Source organism: Pituophis catenifer, unplaced genomic scaffold (genome assembly GCF_029215685.1).
Source record: "Pituophis catenifer annectens isolate HBS135680 unplaced genomic scaffold, rPitCat1.0.hap2 SCAF_15, whole genome shotgun sequence".
NCBI lineage: Eukaryota > Metazoa > Chordata > Lepidosauria > Squamata > Colubridae > Pituophis > Pituophis catenifer.
The window spans coordinates 7149838-7168225 of record NW_027256895.1 but is presented as its reverse complement, the minus strand read 5'-3'; the positions used below and the strand labels follow the sequence as shown (position 1 = coordinate 7168225).

Sequence of the window (18388 nt, the reverse complement as noted above, 5' to 3'; positions counted from 1 at the left end):
ACGGGAGGCAATGAAAGTAGTAACACCATAAGGAACACTAACTGAAGGCAAAGCCTATCTCTAGAAAGAGACATTATTGCGCCTAAATCTCACTCTTATTGCAAATAGAGATAGATCAGTTGGTCTTAATCAAAAAGAATAAGAGGTAGACTTCTATTTACCTTAGAAAAAAGTATATGTCCTAGTATATAACGATCAATACTGGGAGGGACAGGGGTGGGGGGGGGACAGATGCTGAATTCTGATCAAGATACAGTGACTTTGAAGCCAATGTTACAGAGTGTTGGTACAGCCCTCTCTCCCTCTTACTCTTAATTGCAGCTTTGAGTAGGGAAAAAAAGAGCAGGATTTCAACCAGCTGATAAGCAAGTCAAGACTTGTTATGACCTGCATTTGGGGAAATTGCTAAAGGGATTAGCAAAGACACCAGTGATCATGACTGAAGGGGAAAAAAATGACTTTTTTGGGGTTAAGTTTGGATAGCAAGGACAACCTTACATCAGTGGCGGGATTCAGCTGGTTCGGGCTGGTTGCTAAATTGCTGGCTGGCTCTGCCCCTCCCTGCCCCTTCCAGGAGTCCTCACGGGCCCCGTTTTTGCTCCCAGGAGGCTGCAGGGAGACCTACTAGGCTCAAAATGGGACATGGGGGGTATGGTGTAGGCCTCCCGCAGCCCATTTTTGCACCCAGGAGGCTGCAAGGAGGCCTTCTAGGCTCAAAATGGAGCATGGGGGGGGGTCGGTGCACCCTCCCTCATGGCCCATTTTTGCTTCAAGAGGGGTGCAGGAGGCTGAGTGCTGCTTGTCACACACCCTGGCCACGCCCACGATGGCCATGCCTACCCAGCTGGTCATTAGGGCAGAGAACCAGTTGTTAAATTATTTGAATCCCACCACTGTCTTACATGCAATTCTAGGTGGATTTTCCCCCTCCTGCTTTTGCTCATCAGTGCAAGTAGTATTCTGGTAACCATAAATGAACAAAAGTTATCAGCTTTACAGTGATCTGTGATTTTCTATATCCTAAATCAATGGTGGCAAACCTTTTTGCCATTGCGTGCCAGGAGCGGGGGGGGAGGTTGCGTATGCTCCCTGACCCTGTGCATGCACATGTGACCCCCCGCTCCCCCTCTCCCCCAGTCCTGGCCATGATGGTCCATTTTTCTCTCTCTCCAAGCTCCTTTCTTTCTATCAACTTCCGGTCCAATGGCTGATTTCCTGCCTCCAGAGGGCCTCGGGGGGGGGGAGGCCATTTTTGCCCTTCCCAAGCTCCTAGAAAGGCTCTGGAGCCTGAGGAGAAAGAAAAACGGCCTTCCCCATCACAACCCCGAGACCCTCTGGAGCAGTCGTGGGTTCTAACTGGCTTTACTACTGGTTCTCTTTGTGTACGCGCTTCGCACGCGATATAACAGCAGAAAACCATGTAAGTGATTTTCAGCAGTTCTAATCAGAGATTGGGTCTGGTTGAGGAAACGAAAGGCTATATAGGGGAAAATATACAACCCTGGGACATTGGAATGTTTATTTCTGTTCGCAATCCAACCAGCGATGGGTGTCAGAAAGGCTTATCACCAGTTCGCCAGTGCACGCATGCTCGCTTCACGCATGTGCCTTTCGCGCATGTGCCCAACCTTCTATGCATGCGCCCGGCCTCAGAAACATAGCTAAATAGGATGACTTTACGCTGGGGCCCACCCACAGTCGCTGCTACCAGTTTGCCAGAACCAGTCTGAACTGGCAGAATACCGCCTCTGAATCAATTAATACTTTAAAAAGTGGTCACCAATCTTTCTGGTTTTTTTGGACCAGCAATGGTGCTGTGGTGAGAAGAGGACAGGGGATGATTTTGTTCATGTGCCCATCACTTGTTCAGCCTAGTTCCCAATTGGCCATGGATAGGTACCGGGCTGTAGACTGGGAGTTGGGGACTCCTAATTTAAAACTTCTTATTAAATGTTCAATGGTTATTTACATAATGTCAGCTTGAGTTCATAGGGCTTTTATCTTTACATAGTAATAATGGAGATGATAAGAATGATGGCAATTCTGATGATGTAATAAAAAAAACAGCAGGGACGCGGTGGCAGTTCGAAAGCACATAAAATATGCAAGTAGAAAAATAGGGACCACCTTTGGTGGGAAGGTAACAGCGTTCCATGCACCTTTGGCATTTAGTCATGCTGGCCACATGACCACGGAGACGTATTCGGACAGCGCTGGCTCTTTGGCTTTGAAACGGAGATGAGCACCGCACCCTAGAGACAACTAAGCACATATGTGCAAGGGGAACTTTTATCTTTACCTAATAAAAAAACAAAATTCAATTCTGTTTTAAGAGTGAGCTTTATTTAAAAAAGGACGATACATATCATTCCATAATGTTTGCTTTTTAATCTGTACACAAATCTACTCAGGTCCAAAATAAATCAAGTAGAATATCACCCCGAAAACTTGCAAGTAGACACACAAATTGCTTGTATGCAGAGGATGCAGTCCTTCTTTCACAAGCATTCAATGGTCTTGAACCAGGTATAAATGCTTTGGTCAATTACTGCCCTGAGGAAGTTCTTAAAATCAATTATAGTTACACTAAGATACTGATCTCTGCAAATAGATCTAAACCATAGGCCTGGAGGATAAATGGCTAGAGCAGGCCTGGTGGCCCACGGGCCGGATACATCGCACATAGGTCACACCCACTCTGGCTCCACGAAGGCAAAACACACCGCAATACGTCACAATCCAGCCCGTGACGCGATCGAGTTTGACACCCGTGGGCTAGAGTATTGAACAAAGGAAATATTTTAAATATTTGGAAATGGTTTGCCTTAGTTCCACCAAACACAATGCACACCAAAATTACACCGTACAAAACACTTAAGAAACAGTGGCCACCGTTCAGTTTTTTCATTTCTTCAGAAGAGCACAGCATATTCCAGCAGCATTCAAGCTATGTTCAGGTAAGACTCATACACAACTACTTTTTGGTGCCCACTGTTCTGACCTAGGCTTCCTTAGAAAGTAAACAGCACAAACTTAGTCCCGGCAAACCTCTTTAATTCAAATGGCTGTGAATTATTGTCATTCCCAGTCTGAAAGGTTTCTCAAATAGTCTTTCAGGGGAGTGTTTACAAACACTCACATTATCTCCCTTGGAATGCTGCCAGAGAACTAATTGCCAAATGCAGGGCAAGGCCAAACTTAGCACAGAGTCAAATGGAGCTTTTCCAGAGCTTTTCTCAACCAGATGAACTAATAGCTTCCTGCAAAAGCTCACGTCCCGTTCGCTCCTCTTTTATGTATTATGGGAGGGGCCAATCATCTCCAAGCCTTACTCCCAAGTCAACCCTGTTTTCTTAATTGTTCCTGTCTTCTGGCAGCTCTGCACATGCACACACTGGGAAAAGGCTCACACTGTTCTTCTGCCTCACTGATGTCAGAGACTCCAGAGGCAGCAAACAACTACCAGATGGCTTTGGCTCCCTCTCTGCCTCTGACTCAGAGCCTTTCCCAGACTCCAGGACTGACCCACGTTCCTCCCCAACCTCCTCTCTGTCCAACTCTGCTGCCAGCTCTGCTGGCCGCTGGTGGGCCACGACACCCACATAAGATACTGAAATTTCTGTATTCTTCTTGAAAAGGATCCAGTCTAAATTCTGGATTCTAAGAGCTATATTCCAGGTTGTAGTTGTAGTAGTAGCAGTAGTAGCAGCAGCAGCAGTAGTAGTAGTAGTAGTAGTAGTAGTAGTAGTAGTAGTAGTAGTTATTCATCGCACAGTCAGCTAAATGTTCAGACTATGTTTGGCATTTTTGTCTACCTATCAAGTCCTTACCTAGGATCTGGGATAGGCAAATCTGGATGTTAGCCAGTGTTACAGATATCGCCACAGGATGGAAGCAGTTCCAAATAAAGCCACCTTCTGCAATTGACTGATGGCAAATTTGTCAATGCCTATGGTGTTCAAGTTGTGGTCCAGTTGTTTTGAGACTGTACCCAAGACACCTATTGCTATTGGTACTACCCTTGCTTGCCTTTGTCATAGTCGTTCTATTTCTATTTGTAGGTCTTTATATTTTGTTAACTTCTCCAGTTCTTTCTCTTTCAGTCTCAAGGCACTGCCACACATCATCATCATCATCATCATCATCATCATCATCATCATGTGTATGACTATGTTATAGTAGTCAGGAGACCACAATGCTATTACAGAATAGTAGATTGGCTTGCCAAATTATCAGTCCTGTTATAGGAAATGATTGCACACTTTCCAAAGTGCGCCACAGGGTGGTGGTTGACTTCACACCAGAAAGAACATACAAGCTGTTGTGTTAAGTAATTAATTAAATACATACATACACAGACACATATACATATACCTGCATATATACCTACCACACAAAGAACACATAAACTTTGCTTAATTGCTTTTTCTTAACTGCTGCTTGTTGTTTAATTGAGGTCTCAGCAGAATAATGTAGCACTTGGGGAAAAAGATACAAGACAGCAATCCACCACTGGATGCTAGGATGGAGAAGATCTCCACAGCCACCATATACTTCCCCTTTGTGCTCAGATAAGTAGGGACAAAAGTCAACCAAACACTACAAAACACCAGCATGCTGAAGGTGATAAACTTGGCTTCATTGAAAGCATCTGGCAATTTCCTGGCAAAAAAAGCCACCATAAAACTAATGATGGCTAGAAATCCCAAGTAGCCCAGGACAAGATAGAACATGACAGCAGATCCCACATTACATTCTGCTATGATTTCACTGGTGAGGGAGTGCATATCCAGATTTGGGAAAGGAGGAGAGGTTGCCATCCACCAAGAACAAATACTTGCTTGAACAAGGGTGCAGGAAATAACAATGGAACCAGCCAGTTTTCTCCTCAACCATTTCCTCATGTTAGACCCTGGTTTGGTGGCCATGAAAGCTACAACTACAGTGATGGTTTTAGCTAATACACAGGAAACGGCCACAGCAAAGATGATGCCAAAAGCAGTTTGGCAAAGAAAGCAAGTGGTCTTGTTAGGCTGTCCCAAAAACAGCAAAGGTGAAAGAAAGCAAAGGAGAAGGGACAGAAGGAGTGTAAAGGTAAGTTCCCGGTTGTTGGCTTTGACGATGGGAGTGTCTTGGTGCTTAACAAAGGTTCTAAGGACAAAAGCTGTAGTTATAAATAGGCTAATCCCAACCAAGGCTAAACTCATCCCTAATGATTCTTTATGAGACAGAAAGTTTAAAGTCTTGAAAACGCATCGATCGTGCTTCTTGCTTGGATATTGATCTTCTGGACATGGGGAACAGTCAACCATATCTGGACATTGAAAAAAATAAATTAAAAAAATTGACCATGTGTAGCCCAAGAGACATTTCCATGTTTTATTCAACTTAATCCCTCCCTATTGAACATTGTTGTGTTATCCTATGTCTTAATGTTGTATGCAGTTGGTATTTAACCAAACCCTTAGCAAGTATAGCATTAACTTTTATTTGGTGTCTTTAGAGTTTATAGAGATATTCTTCCTTTGAAAAGAAGATTTTGAGGAAGTTCTTGTTGTTCTCTGAGATTGATTGTTTTCTTGCAGATGTTTTATTACCCAAGCTACGATGTTACCTATTGAAAAGAAAGTTTGTCCAAAGAAGTGAAAAGGGCTATGAGTGAGTGCATGTGTCAACCCTGGAGCCATCTTGGAATGATGAGCCTTGGTGGCACAGCAGATTAAAGTACTGTTAAGTAACACCAGCTGCCTGCAAGTTCAAATCTCACCAGGCTCAAGGTTGACTCAGCCTTCCATCCTTTTGAGGTAGGTAAAATAAGGACCCGGATTGTGGGGGCAATAAGCTGACTTTGTATAAAAAAGAATACTGCTTGGGGGGGCCAAAAGCCCTATGGAGCAGGTATATACAAAAGTATGAAGGCTATTGCTTAATGCATTGTAAGCCGCCCTGAGACTCCGGAGAAGGGCGGCATATAAATTGAACCAATAAATAAATAAATAAATAATGTCTTCAGGATGGAACGTCCATCCAGCTCCACTTGCCACAGTGAGGCTGGACGGAGCTGTGGGAAAGGGAGGGGGGAGTAGAGATAGCTGGGGGAATATGTAGCCAAAATAACATTCTTTCTTCTGGGAACCAAGGACACTCTCACCAGCACCTGAAGGATCGTGGATGGGAGCCATTCGGATTTGGGAGGGTGACCTACCTGATTGGGGCATGTGATGCTTGTGTGTAATGGGAGGAATTGAATTGGGTGAGGAAAACCCCGGGAACTTCAGAGTCGGGTTTTCACCAGCTGTGCCAATATGACATGCCTAATAAACCTATACTTTGAGAAAGGCTCTAGCCTTGGAGTTTTGATCTCATCTGGGCTGTTACTTGGAACCTGACAATATGCTTTGTTCCATAATAAATGAGTGTTGGTCAGGTCAGAAGAAACATAAAGATGCTTTGCCAATAAAATTGCACAGAAAGGTATCATAAATAGTATTGATATAAAGTAGATTTAGCTAGATTTCTTTTCCAATTCTGTTTCTAATTTTGTTTGCTTATGATTTATTCCCTCCCCCCTTTTTTTTCTTCTTTCAATATAGGTTCTTAACCTAAGGGAAAATAGCATGTTGGAAATATATCTATGCAGCTAACGTTATTGTGGGAAGGATCTCCCAAGGACTTGCTAATAGAATTGAATGAATGAGCCGGAAGGGACCTTGAGAGACCTCTTCTTTGTGGCAGCCCCTCAAGTTCTGGAGTACTGCTATCACATCACCCCTAATTCTTCTTCTCTTTAGACTAGCCAAACCCAAATCCTGCAGCCATTCTTCATATGTTTTAGTCTCCAGGCCTTTGATCATCTTATTTGCTCTTCTCTGAAAATCTGTTTGCAGATTTGTACTGTATTAGCATCTTTCATGTTGCAATGATGCAAAATTTGCTCAATTTTATCCTCTTGTGAAAGACTAAACCCCTTCTGTGTTTTGACAACCTGACCACCTAAATAAGTGTTAACATAACCTAAAGATTTCAATGTGAAATATCTCTGCAAAGCTTTAGCAAAATTCTCACTCATCTGCTCATTTGGACCAATATAAACAATATCAGTCCAGACTGTCTTATCTCTGTTGCTATAGATACCGTAACAGGCTACCGTAACACTCAGAATGGACGCTCGGCTGACAAATACATAACGCAGTGACATTTGGTTCTATGCCTCTGTTTATACAACCCAGGATTATATTACCTTTTTTTGGCAGTGGCTGCACACATATTCAAGTGATCACCCACTAAGACTCCAAGTCCCTCTCATAGTTACTGTATAATAAGGCTGCTTTTCATTAAGCCACATCAAGGGTGAAATCCAGCAGGTTCTGACAGGTTCTGGAGAACCGGTAGCGGAAATTTTGAGCAGTTCAGAGAACCAGAGAACAAGAGCCTTGATAGTACAGGGGTTTAGTGCACCCTGTTATTAACACAGCTGCCTGCAATTTCTGCTGGTTCGAATCTCTCCAAGGCTCAAGGTTGACTCAGCCTTCCATCCTTTCTAAGGTAGGTGAAATGAGGACCCAGTTTGTGGGGGCAATAAGCTGACTTCGTATAAAATATACAAAAGAATGAAGGCTATTGCTTAACGCATTGTAAGCCGCCCTGAGTCTCCGGAGAAGGGCGGCATATAAATCAAATTAAAAAAAAAAAAAACGGTAGTGGAAATTTTGAGTAGTTTGGAGAACTGGCAAATAGCACCTCAGGCTGGCCCCAGAGTGGGGTGGGAATGGGGATTTTGCAGTATCCTTTTCCTGCCATGTCCACTAAGCCACACCCACCAAGCCATGCCCACAGAACGTACTAAAAAAATTTGGATTTCACCACTGGGCCACATACATATTAATGTGTGTTTGTGTGTGTGTATATACATGGATATTCACACACACACAAACACTATGTCCCAAAGGTGCTTTTTCAAAAGGCAATTGGACTTTATTTTTCCTTGAAGATGTTTCACTTCTCATTCAAGTAGCTTCTTCAGAATCTTTTGAAAAAAGCACCTTTGGGACAAGCATGATCTGGCTGACCAAGATTCTGTATAGAGCAGGAATGCCAAACACAAGGCCCAAGGGCCAGATCCGGCCTGTGGGTTGCTTAGATCCAGCCTGCGGGGCTGCCCTGGAAACAGCAAGGGACTGGCCCGTGGTGCCTCTGCCAGCAAAAACAGAACTTGCGAGGGCTGCAAGAGCCTCTCAGGCTCTGTTTTTGCTGGCAGAGGATTGCAGGAGGCCATCACAGCTGTAAACGGAGCTCATGAGGGGCTGCGTGTGGCCCTCCTGGCCCTGTTTTCACTGGTAGAGTGTTGCAGGAGGCCATCGCATCCAGAAATGGACCTCATGAGGTGCTCCGTGTGGCCCTCCTGGCTCTGTTTTCGCTGGTAGAGTGTTGCAGGAGGCCATTGCAGCTGGAAACGGAGCTCGGGAGCCCATTTTCACTGGCAAAACACTTGGGCCCCCAAAGGCACCCCTGACATGAGTGACGTCGAGCTGGCCATGCCCACCCTGGCCCCCCGAGATCAAACACAACCCTGATGCAGCCCTTAATGAAATTGAGTTTGACACCCTTGCTATACATCTATATAAAGTATATTTCTTTTGTTGATTTCTCACTAATGACCCCACTGAAAATCATTATACTAGGAATCAGTTTCAGTTTCCTGGCTGATTAACACAAAAATGCATTTCAGACATGTTCACTTGCATGAATGCATGTTGTTAATATTTATTGTGCTACATTACCTATTTCATGTGAAATCTTCCCTTCAGGGCAGGGAGCGCAATCGTAGCAGCAAAATTTCTCCCCTTCCTTCTTTTTCTTTTGGTATCCGGGCTGGCAAGGATCACTACACAGAGAAAAGGGCAGAACCTATCCATAAATGTGAAAATAATTTAGGATGGAAAAACTGGTTTTCGAAAATCATAATATTACTTAGTTAAAAAAAAGCCAGAAGGAGTCCAGTAGTATTTGTTTTAACTTACAAATTTCATTAAAAACCATAATTTTTCATGAGTCACAGCTCACTTCATCAGATACGTAGATGATATAGGATTTAAATTGGGTTGAGGCAGGGAGAAGGGAAGATAGATTGATGATGCAGCTGTAGGTTTCATATATTCCAGATTAGCAGTAATTTTTTTTCAATTAAATCTTTGTGTTTTAATGAGACGTGCTCAATGATAGATGATATAAGAGTCTTCAACCATCTAGCTCCGTGTTGGCAAATCTATGGAACGCGTGTCAGAAGCGGCACACAGAACCATCCCACGGAAGATGCGCAGCCTCGCTGGTTCGTCTTCCGCGTTCCTGTGCAGAGACGCACACCAGTCAGCTGGCCTTCACGCATGTGAGAGCACCAAAACCTGGAAGAGCAGCACCCAAACTTCCAGGTTTTCTTCGCATGCATGCATGACGAACAGCTGTTCATCAGATGCGTGTCCATGCCAGAAACCGCAGGTGCCGGTGCGTGCACGTGTACAGAAATGCTGCTTTTCTGGGTTTTGGCGCTCCCGCATGTGTGAAGGCCAGCAAGGCCACACGATCCATGCGGGATGGTTTTGCATGCCATTTCCTGCACGCAGGTCGGCACGCAGTGATGTAAAAGGTTAGCCATCACTGATCTAGCTAATCTTAGACAAACATGGCTCTCCTCCTATAGTGACTGCACACTGTGATGTGGAAAACAAATTCTTCTCTTCGTTTCGAAATGTAACTACCCATACAGGACCGGTTCCTAAGCCAGAAGAAATGTTTGATCCATCAAATGCCTTTTCAGATGACGGAATAGCCAGTTCAAAATGAAAGAGGTCTTCTGCAGTCACGACATAAGCCTAAAACTGAAAATCAGGCTTGTCAGATGTTACATCTTTTCTATCCTGCTCTACAGAATAGAGAGTTGGTCTCTGACAGAAAACCACTTGAAGAAACTAGAAGCATTTGAAATGTGGATTTACAGACAACTGTTAGGTATGAGCTGGGTTAACAAAATCACAAATGAGGAGGTGATAAGCCACCTGGGAAATCAAAGCCCTTAAAAAGGGAAAGTTGGAGTATTTTTGGACATGTGATGCGACACCCAGAAAAATACCACATCCTTCAACCTTCACTTAATCCTTCAGGGAAAAATTGAAGGCAAATGAGGCCCAGGCAGAAGAAGAACATCATGGCTTCAAAACATAAGGGACTTGGTTTGGACAAAACTCAGCAGCACTTTTTCATATGGCTGTTGACAAAAATAGGATTGCCAACATGATCACCAACGTCCGATGACAGTCATGGCAGAAGAAGAAGAAGAAGAAGAAGAAGAAGAAGAAGAAGAAGAAGAAGAAGAAGAAGAAGAAGAAGAAGAAGAAGAAGGAGGAGGAGGAGGAGGAGGAGGAGGAGGAGGAGGAGGAGGAGGAGGAGGAGGAGGAGGAGGAGGAGGAGGAGGAGGAGGAAGAAGAAGAAGAAGAAGAAGAGGAAGAAGAAGAAGAAGAATGGCCAGTTAAAATTGAGAAATCGCACCTGGTTGAAATGCCTGTGCCAACTCATTTTATCTTGATAAAAGCTGAAGGTTTGCTCTTCTTTGGAATCTATTCTCCCAATTTTTATTTTAGTGAAGGAGTTATTTGGGAATATCACCATCTTCATGATATCCAGGCCAGTGGCGACCTCCATTCTATCATTAAAAGTCACACTTTCTCCAGCTGAGTTGTTAAAGGATATGCCTTGAAGGAACCAGTGAAGCTGTCAGGAAAAGAAAGAATAGCTAAAACATCACATCTAATACGTAATGCGAAAATTGACACAAGCTACATTTCTCCTTGTTGATCGATTGCTACATATTTTATCTGAACCCTGTTTCATTACTAAATGTTCCTGATAATAAAGCCATTTAGAACAGAATAACAGAGTTGGACGGGACCTTGGAGGTCTTGTAATCCAACCCCCTGCTTAGGCAGGAAACCCTACACCACTTCAGGCAAATGGTTATCCAATATCTTCTAAAAAACTTCCAGTGCATTCACAACTTCTGGAGGCAAGTTGTTCCACTGGTTAATTGTTCTAACTGTCAGGAAATTTCTCCTTAATTCTAAGTTGCTTCTCTCCTTGATTGGTTTCCACCCATGGCTTCTTCTCCTACCCTCAGGTGCTTTGGAGAATAACTTGACTCCCTCTTCTTTGTGGCAGCCCCTGAGATATTGGAATACTGCTATCATGTCTCCCCTAGTCCTTCTTTTCATTAAACTAGACATACCCAGTTCCTGCAACCGTTCTTCTTATGTTTTAGCCTCCAGTCCCCTAATCCTCTTTGTTGCTCTTCTCTGCACTCTTTCTAGAGTCTCCACATCTTTTTTACATCATGGCAACCAAACTGAATGCAGTATTCCAAGTGTGGCCTTATCAAGGCATCATAAAGTGGCCATAACACTTCATGTTATCTTGATTCTATCCCTCTGTTTATGCAGCCTAGAACAGTGTTGGCTTTTTTGACAGCTGATGCACAAGGTTGGCTCACATTTAAATGGTTGTCCATTAGGACTCCAATATCTCTCTCAGTTACTACTATCCTACTACATTTCATTATGTAGAAATTACCTGTCAAGGTTGAAGATCAAGTTTGAAGGCTATTTCATTTACCAAAAATGTGTTCCTAATAATAAAGTTATTTCATTTTGGAGAAATTACCTAGCCCCACCCCATTTGTGTCAGAAGCACCTAAGAGGCTTCCAGGCTGAAAGAATTAGCAGGCAACATTACTGTTGCCCTGGAGATGCCCAGTTAGGGGTCTCCTTTCATATTAATGTGCCTACTGAAGTGGTACCTATTTATCTACTTGTGATTACTCGCTTTCGAATTGCTAGGTTGGCAGGAGTTGGAGCCAGGGGTGGGCTTCAAAAATTTTAGCAAGGGGTTCTCTGCCCAGTTGCTGGGTGGGCATGGCCATGGTGGGCATGGCCTAGTTGGTCTCCTACACCACAGCTGGGGCGGGGGGCGTTTTTGCCCTCCCCAGGCTCCAGAGGTTTTCCTCGAGCCTCCAGGAGGGCGAAAACAGCATCCCCAGACTCCAGAGGCCCTCTAGAGGCTGGAAACAGTCCTGAACTTCTTGAACTTCCCGAACTTCTGGTAGGCCCATTTTTCACCCTTCCCAACCTCCGTGTGCACCCTGCACTTACCTGCATCCAAAATGGGCCACGTGGGGACTCCTGGGAGGGGTGGAGTGGGGTGAGCAGGGCCAGCCAGGACTGTGATTTGGCGGTTCTCTGAACTGCACAGAATCTTAGCTAGAGGTTCTCCCAAACCCCTGTGAACCCCCAGCAGCCTACCCTTGGTTAGAGTGAATGATGGGAGCTCATCCCACCACAAAGGAACACTCTGGTCTTGAATGCAAGCTTGCAAATTATCAAACCAGTGGCCCAATCACTGGAACCACCATGATCCTTATTACCTGCCAAGGTTGAAGATCTTGATGCGCAAGTCTCTTTCTTTTTACTGATGCTCGGTGGAGGGACCTAAATGAAGTCATGGCATGTAAAGCATGCGCCAAAAGATAGACAGCATTAAAGATGCTGTAACTGTGGCCAGTCATCTGCATTTCAAAAACAGAACCTGGAAGCGTCTCCAACTTCTCTTTGCCAGTGCATAATTTATTGTGCTTCACTGATTCTCTGGAATTTGAAAAAGTGCAATGGAAGGCTTGTTCCCAAAAGTCTTTTAGAAAATGGTCACCATGTGCTGAGCAGCATTTCAGGTTCTGAAGGTAGGTCTGAAACCCTAGAGGTTCATTTGAAGGGACTTCAAAGGAAATGGTGCCTTGGAATAATTCTGAATCCCAGCTGGTTACAAGGCCCATGATTGTGAAATCAATCTGTGCAGTCACAATCCACAACCTCCCAACTGATGCGTTTTCTGAATAATCAGACTCGGTCTGAAACATTAATGAACTCAGCCACATCACAGTAAGCGTTTCTCCATACACAGCAAATATTTTGGCTTTGTGGTCCATGAAGGATTTATAAATGCTGGAGGAGACCTCGCTGATTTCAGTGAAAGAAAGCAAACGGCCTTGGCTTGGGATTCGTTGTATGAAGGCAGAACAGATTCCATTCTGGAAAAACAAAGGTTCCAAGGTTTGCAAGAAATGGTCTCCACTCTCGTCTCTCAAAACAATGAGTCCAACCCAAGTCCATCCAAAATGCTTCAGTAATTGGACAATTCCTGTATACTGAGGGGCTTCATTTGAGACCATACGATAAAAGGAAGGAAATTGAGTTGGGTTGTTTTGTTCAGAGGCAAAAGAACCATATGTGAGCTGAAAGGAAACACAGATATATTTGATTAGATTAGATTAACAGAGTTGGAAGTGACCTTTTAGGTCAACTAGTCCAACCCCCCACCCAGGCAGGAGACTCTACACCATTTCTGATTCTACACCATTTCAGAGTCCAATCTCTTCTTGAAAGCTTCCAGTGATTAAGTTCCCACAACTTCTGAAGGCAAGCTGTTCCATTGGTTGATTGTTCTCACTGTCAGGAAATTTCTCCTCATTTCTAGGTTGAATCTCTCCTTGATCAGTTTCCATCCATTATTCCTTGTCTGGCTGTCGGGTGCCTTGGAAAATAGCTTGACCCCATCCTCTCTGTGGCAGCTCCTCAAATATTGGAACCCTGCTATCATGTCTCCCCTGGTCCTTCTCTTCACAAGACTAGCCATGCCCAGTTCCTGCTACCGTTCTTCATATGTTTTAGTCTCCAGTCCCCTAATCATCTTGGTTGCTCTTCTCTGCACTCTTTCTAGAGTCTCCACATCTCTTTTACATTGTGGCGACCAAAACTGAATGCAATATTCCACTTTTTCTAGAGTCTCAACATACTATTTTTTATAGTGTGGTGACCAAAACTGGATGCAGTATTCTAGGTGTGGTCTTATTAAGGCTTTATAGAGTGGTATTAGTACCTCACTTGATCTTGATTGTATCCCTCTGTTAATGCAATTTAGGATTGCATTGGCTTTTTTATAGTGTGATGACCAAAACTGGATGCAGTATTCTAGATGTGGTCTTACTAAGGCTTTATAAAGTGGTATTAGGAACTCACTTGATCACCTCTCAGTCTTTGTGACTGCCTTTTTAGAACACGGAGTCTCAGATCATGATTTGAATGCCTTTTCTTCATTCAAAGTAAACAGTGCTGGTTTATGGGAAAATGAAACCATTTCTAAGGAAAGAGTAACAATAAAGAAATCTGTTCAAATCCATTATTCTGCCTTATTTCGCTGTTCTTTTTGTCAACCACAATGACTTGACTTTGTTTTGAATAGAGTCAAACATTCATTGCCAGTCAAATCTTACTTCCTTTTTTTTCAATACTATAATATTGTTGTAAAAATGAATTGCATGGGTATCTACTCCATCTTAATTCATAATCAAATCAGTATACCCTTCATAGTGGCATGAGAGTCAGTTAAGGCATTGGATTGCAAACCAGGTGACTGTGAGTTCTAGTCCTTCATTTGGCATGAAGCTAGCTGGTTGACCTTGGACCAGTCACTCTTTCTCAACCCTAAGAAGGAAGCAATGGCAAACCACTTCAGAAATCTTGGCAAGAAAACTGTAGGGACTTACCTAGGCAATCACCAAAAGTCAAAATATAGACTAGAAGGGACAAAAAAAAAATGCCCTTGAAGATCTTACCTGTGGAATTTTATAAAGGGTTAAGACGTCAGACATGTGGAAAGAGATATCAGAGCCAAGTCCACCTATGATGGCCATGAGATTTTTCTGGATGTTGCATGCATAGTTGGGGACAAAATTATGGAATTTGAAGAGTAGGTCCAATGTGGTCCGATAAGTCATCTTCTCATTGTAGTAACTATCATAGATGTGAAACCCGAGGCTGACATTGGGCAAGATCTGAGGATTTTGGTTAATCTCATTTACTGCAAACGCCAAGCTGAGGACATGTTGGTAGAACTTTGTCACTATGCTGAAAAACAGTTATGTTCAAAATTGTACAACACATATAACTGGTTTTTTTTTTTATCAGCCTCTGGATCCATCTAAAATTTGGGGGGGGGGAATCAATAGAAACAGAATGAGTTGTTGGTTAGGTTTTGTGGAGACAAGCTGCATAAATACTCAGAAGGAGAGGAGGAATAGCCAAAGAGAAGTATAAGACTAAAAAGAATAGTAGGAACTTAGGTGAATTCCTGAAAGGCTTAGTTACCGTATTTTTCGAACTATAAGACGCACCGGAGTATAAGACACACCTTAGTTTTTGGGGAGGAAAATAAGAAAAAAGCTGATTGGGGGTGGATCGGCCTCCCAGAATACCCCCAATTAGCTGTTCCTAGAAGTGAACTTTAGCAACAGGTTCGTTGGTTGTGAGCTCTGCGCCTTGCTTTTTTTTCAACCTCTGAAATCTCCATTTCACAGGCTTTTTTCCAGCTTCTCAAACAGAGATTTCAGAAACTTTTTTCAGCTTCTGAAACCACCATTTCAGAGGCTGGGTGGGGCTACATTTGGTGTATAAGAGGCACCCAAATGTTCACCCTCTTTTTTGGGGGGGGAAGGTGCATGTTATTTATTTATTTATTTAATATAATTTGTATGCCACCTACTATCTCCGTAGGACTCAGGGCGGCTCACAACAAATAAAAACAAACCCAATAAAACATAAAATACATACATATGTATACATAAAATACATAAATGTATAAATATATAATTTAAACATATATTAAAACCCATTAAAATAATAAAAAAAACTCCTCAGTCCAGTCTGGGCGATGTGAACAGCCATGTTTTTAATTCGCGGCGGAAGGTGCAAAGGTCAGGAGCCAACCGAAGCCCCAGGAGGAGTTGATTCCAAAGAGTGGGCGCGCCCACAGAGAAAGCTCTATCCCTGGAGGCCGCCAGCCGATATTGTCTAGCCGATGGCACCCGGTTATACTCTGAAAAATATGGTAACTTTGGAATCAATACAGAGAATATAAATAAGGGATGTCAGTATTATCTCCCCAGGGGGAGATCCTTCTCTGTGGCGGCACCTGCCCTCTGGAACAACCTACCCCCAGAGTTACGCACGATACCAGACCTCTGGACTTTTCGTCAGGCCCTGAAAACACATCTATTTTATCTAGCCGGGCTGGCTTGACCCCATCCTTGTGGTTTTAAATTTATAATTGGTTTTAATTGGGTTATTTTAAACTGATGGCCAAAATCATTTAATGTTTTTTAAATTGTTTTTAAGTTTTATATGTTGTGTTTTTACCATGGCTGTTCACCGCCCTGAGTCCTGTTGGAGAAGGGCGGTATACAAATTAAATAAATAAATAAAAATAAATAAATAAATAAATAAATAAATAAATAAATAAATAAATAAATAAATAAATAAATATTATATCAGAGAAGTTAAAATGCAAGCTCCAAAAAAAGAAAATAAAAAACATACTTTTACAAACTGGAAACAAGATTGGATAAGCAAAGCACACTCCCTAGTGAAGCTTTAAAGCAGCCACGAGCTGCTCTTACAGCTGTTTCAAAGACGTCTCTTTTGTATGGGACTTCCAAAGCAAAGTACAGTAGCTGAAGAAGCTTCTTGGATGAGAAACAAGACATCTTCAAAGAAAAACCAGAAAGTCCAGTTGCCTCTTGAAAAAAAAACCTATGGGACAAAATACAGTAGATAAGCATTCAGACATACATTCAGAAAGCTGGGGAATGGATCCTTGTTTCTGCCACAGTCACACACCACTTTACCAGCGGTGGGTTTCAGAAATGTTTACCACCGGTTCGCCGTGCTCATGCTCGCTTCCGCGCATGTGCTTTGCTTGTGTGTGCACCTTCTGCGGATGCGCCTGGCCTCGAAAATGTGGCTAAACATGACAGCATTACATCTGAGTGGGGCGGGCTCACCTGCAGTCGCCGCTACCAGTTTGCCCGAACCAGCGTGAACCAGAAGAATACCACTTCTGCATTTTACATATTGAGATGGATTGGTCATAGAGATAGAACTTGGGCTGAATCAAAAATAAATGGAAGGAAACATGAATGATTCAAAGGGAAGGAACAGAATAAAATTCTGTTTGGAAGAATTGGATCAGATCCTCAAAAAGAGGAACTTTTAACATATATCATATTTTTTGGAGTATAAGATGCACCTTTCCCCCAAAAAAAGAGGGTGAAAATCTGGGTGCGTCTTATACTCTGAATGTAGCCCTGCCCAGCTTCTCAAACTGAGGTTTCAGAGGCTGAAAAAAGCATCAGAAATGAAGCTTCAGAAAAAAAAAAAGCCTCCAAACATTCCGGGAGGCTGATCCACCCGCCAATCAGCTTTTTTTCTTATTTTCCTCCCCAAAAATAAGATGCGTCTTATACTCCGGTGCATCTTATACTCCTAAAAATATGGTAACTCATGCAATGGGGTTGTTAACATATTGTAACATACTGTTAGCCTCCAAACATTCCGGTAGGCTGATCCACCCACCAATCAGCTTTTTTTCTTATTTTCCTCCCCAAAAATAAGATGCGTCTTATACTCCGGTGCATCTTATACTCCTAAAAATATGGTAACTCATACAATGGGGTTGTTAACCTATTGTAACATACTGTTAGCTGATAGGGTGAGAGCCTGTTTGGTGTAGTGATTAAGGAATCAGGCTTAGAAACCAGCAGTCCAAGAGTTCTACCTCTGCCTGGAGCACAAAGTCGGATGGGTGACCTTGGACCAGTTACTGTCCCTCAATCCTAGGAAGAAGAAGGCAAGGACAAACCACTTTAGAAAATGCCACCAAGAAAATTGAATGGACTAGCCCAGGCAGTAGCCATTGACATCACAAACAAGATGCTGAGACTTTGGAAAAAGTCCCAGAGAAGAGCAACTAATATGATTAAAGACCTGGAAACAAAAATATGTGAAGAAATGGTTGCAGGATTTGGTTTTGGCTAGTTTGGAGAAAAGAAGGACTAGGAGGGACATGAGAGCAGCATTCCAGTATTTGAGGGGCTGCCACAAAGAAGACAGGGGGGTTCAAGTTAGAATAGAATATTAGAATAGCAGTTACAGTATAAAGAAGAAAAGGGAAACATGTAGAAAAAAATGAGATAAACAAAAAAATATCACCATAGAAAAAATGGGATGTGCCAAAATTATCACCATGTCAGTTAATACTTCATTGGGTCACCTTTAGCCTGAATTACAGCCTTACAATGTCTTCCCCCTGGAGTGAACCAAGCCTTTTAGTTCTGCAGCTGTTATCATGTGAAACCAAGATGGAATGATTCCTTCAATTAACTGGGTTTTATTGCTGGGTCGCTTCTGACTACCAAGTTTCTTTAGTCGGCTCCATGGGTTTAACGTCTGGGCTATTC

General features: G+C 42.9%; 1 protein-coding gene across 1 annotated transcript; it reads right to left on the bottom strand.

Annotated features, from left to right (window-relative positions):
• Positions 1-4415: 4415 nt before the first annotated feature.
• Positions 4416-16995, bottom strand: LOC139324849 (vomeronasal type-2 receptor 26-like). The gene is made up of 6 exons (XM_070954600.1): positions 16934-16995; positions 14711-15002; positions 12467-13330; positions 10543-10764; positions 8781-8907; positions 4416-5314 (listed from the first exon to the last, which is right to left on the bottom strand). The coding sequence occupies exons 1-6, from the start codon at positions 16993-16995 to the stop codon at positions 4416-4418; spliced, it is 2466 nt and encodes an 821-aa protein (XP_070810701.1).
• Positions 16996-18388: the final 1393 nt, after the last annotated feature.

Coding starts and splice junctions, on each gene's coding strand:
- LOC139324849 (XM_070954600.1), bottom strand. CDS start 16,995: ATGCAGAAGTGGTATTCTTCTGGTTCACGCTGGTTCGGGCAAACTGGT. Junction 13,331..14,710: donor CCCTTTATAAAATTCCACAG/GTAAGATCTTCA, acceptor GTTTCCTTTCAG/CTCACATATGGTTCTTTTGC. Junction 5,315..8,780: donor GAAGATTTCACATGAAATAG/GTAATGTAGCAC, acceptor TTCAATGTCCAG/ATATGGTTGACTGTTCCCCA.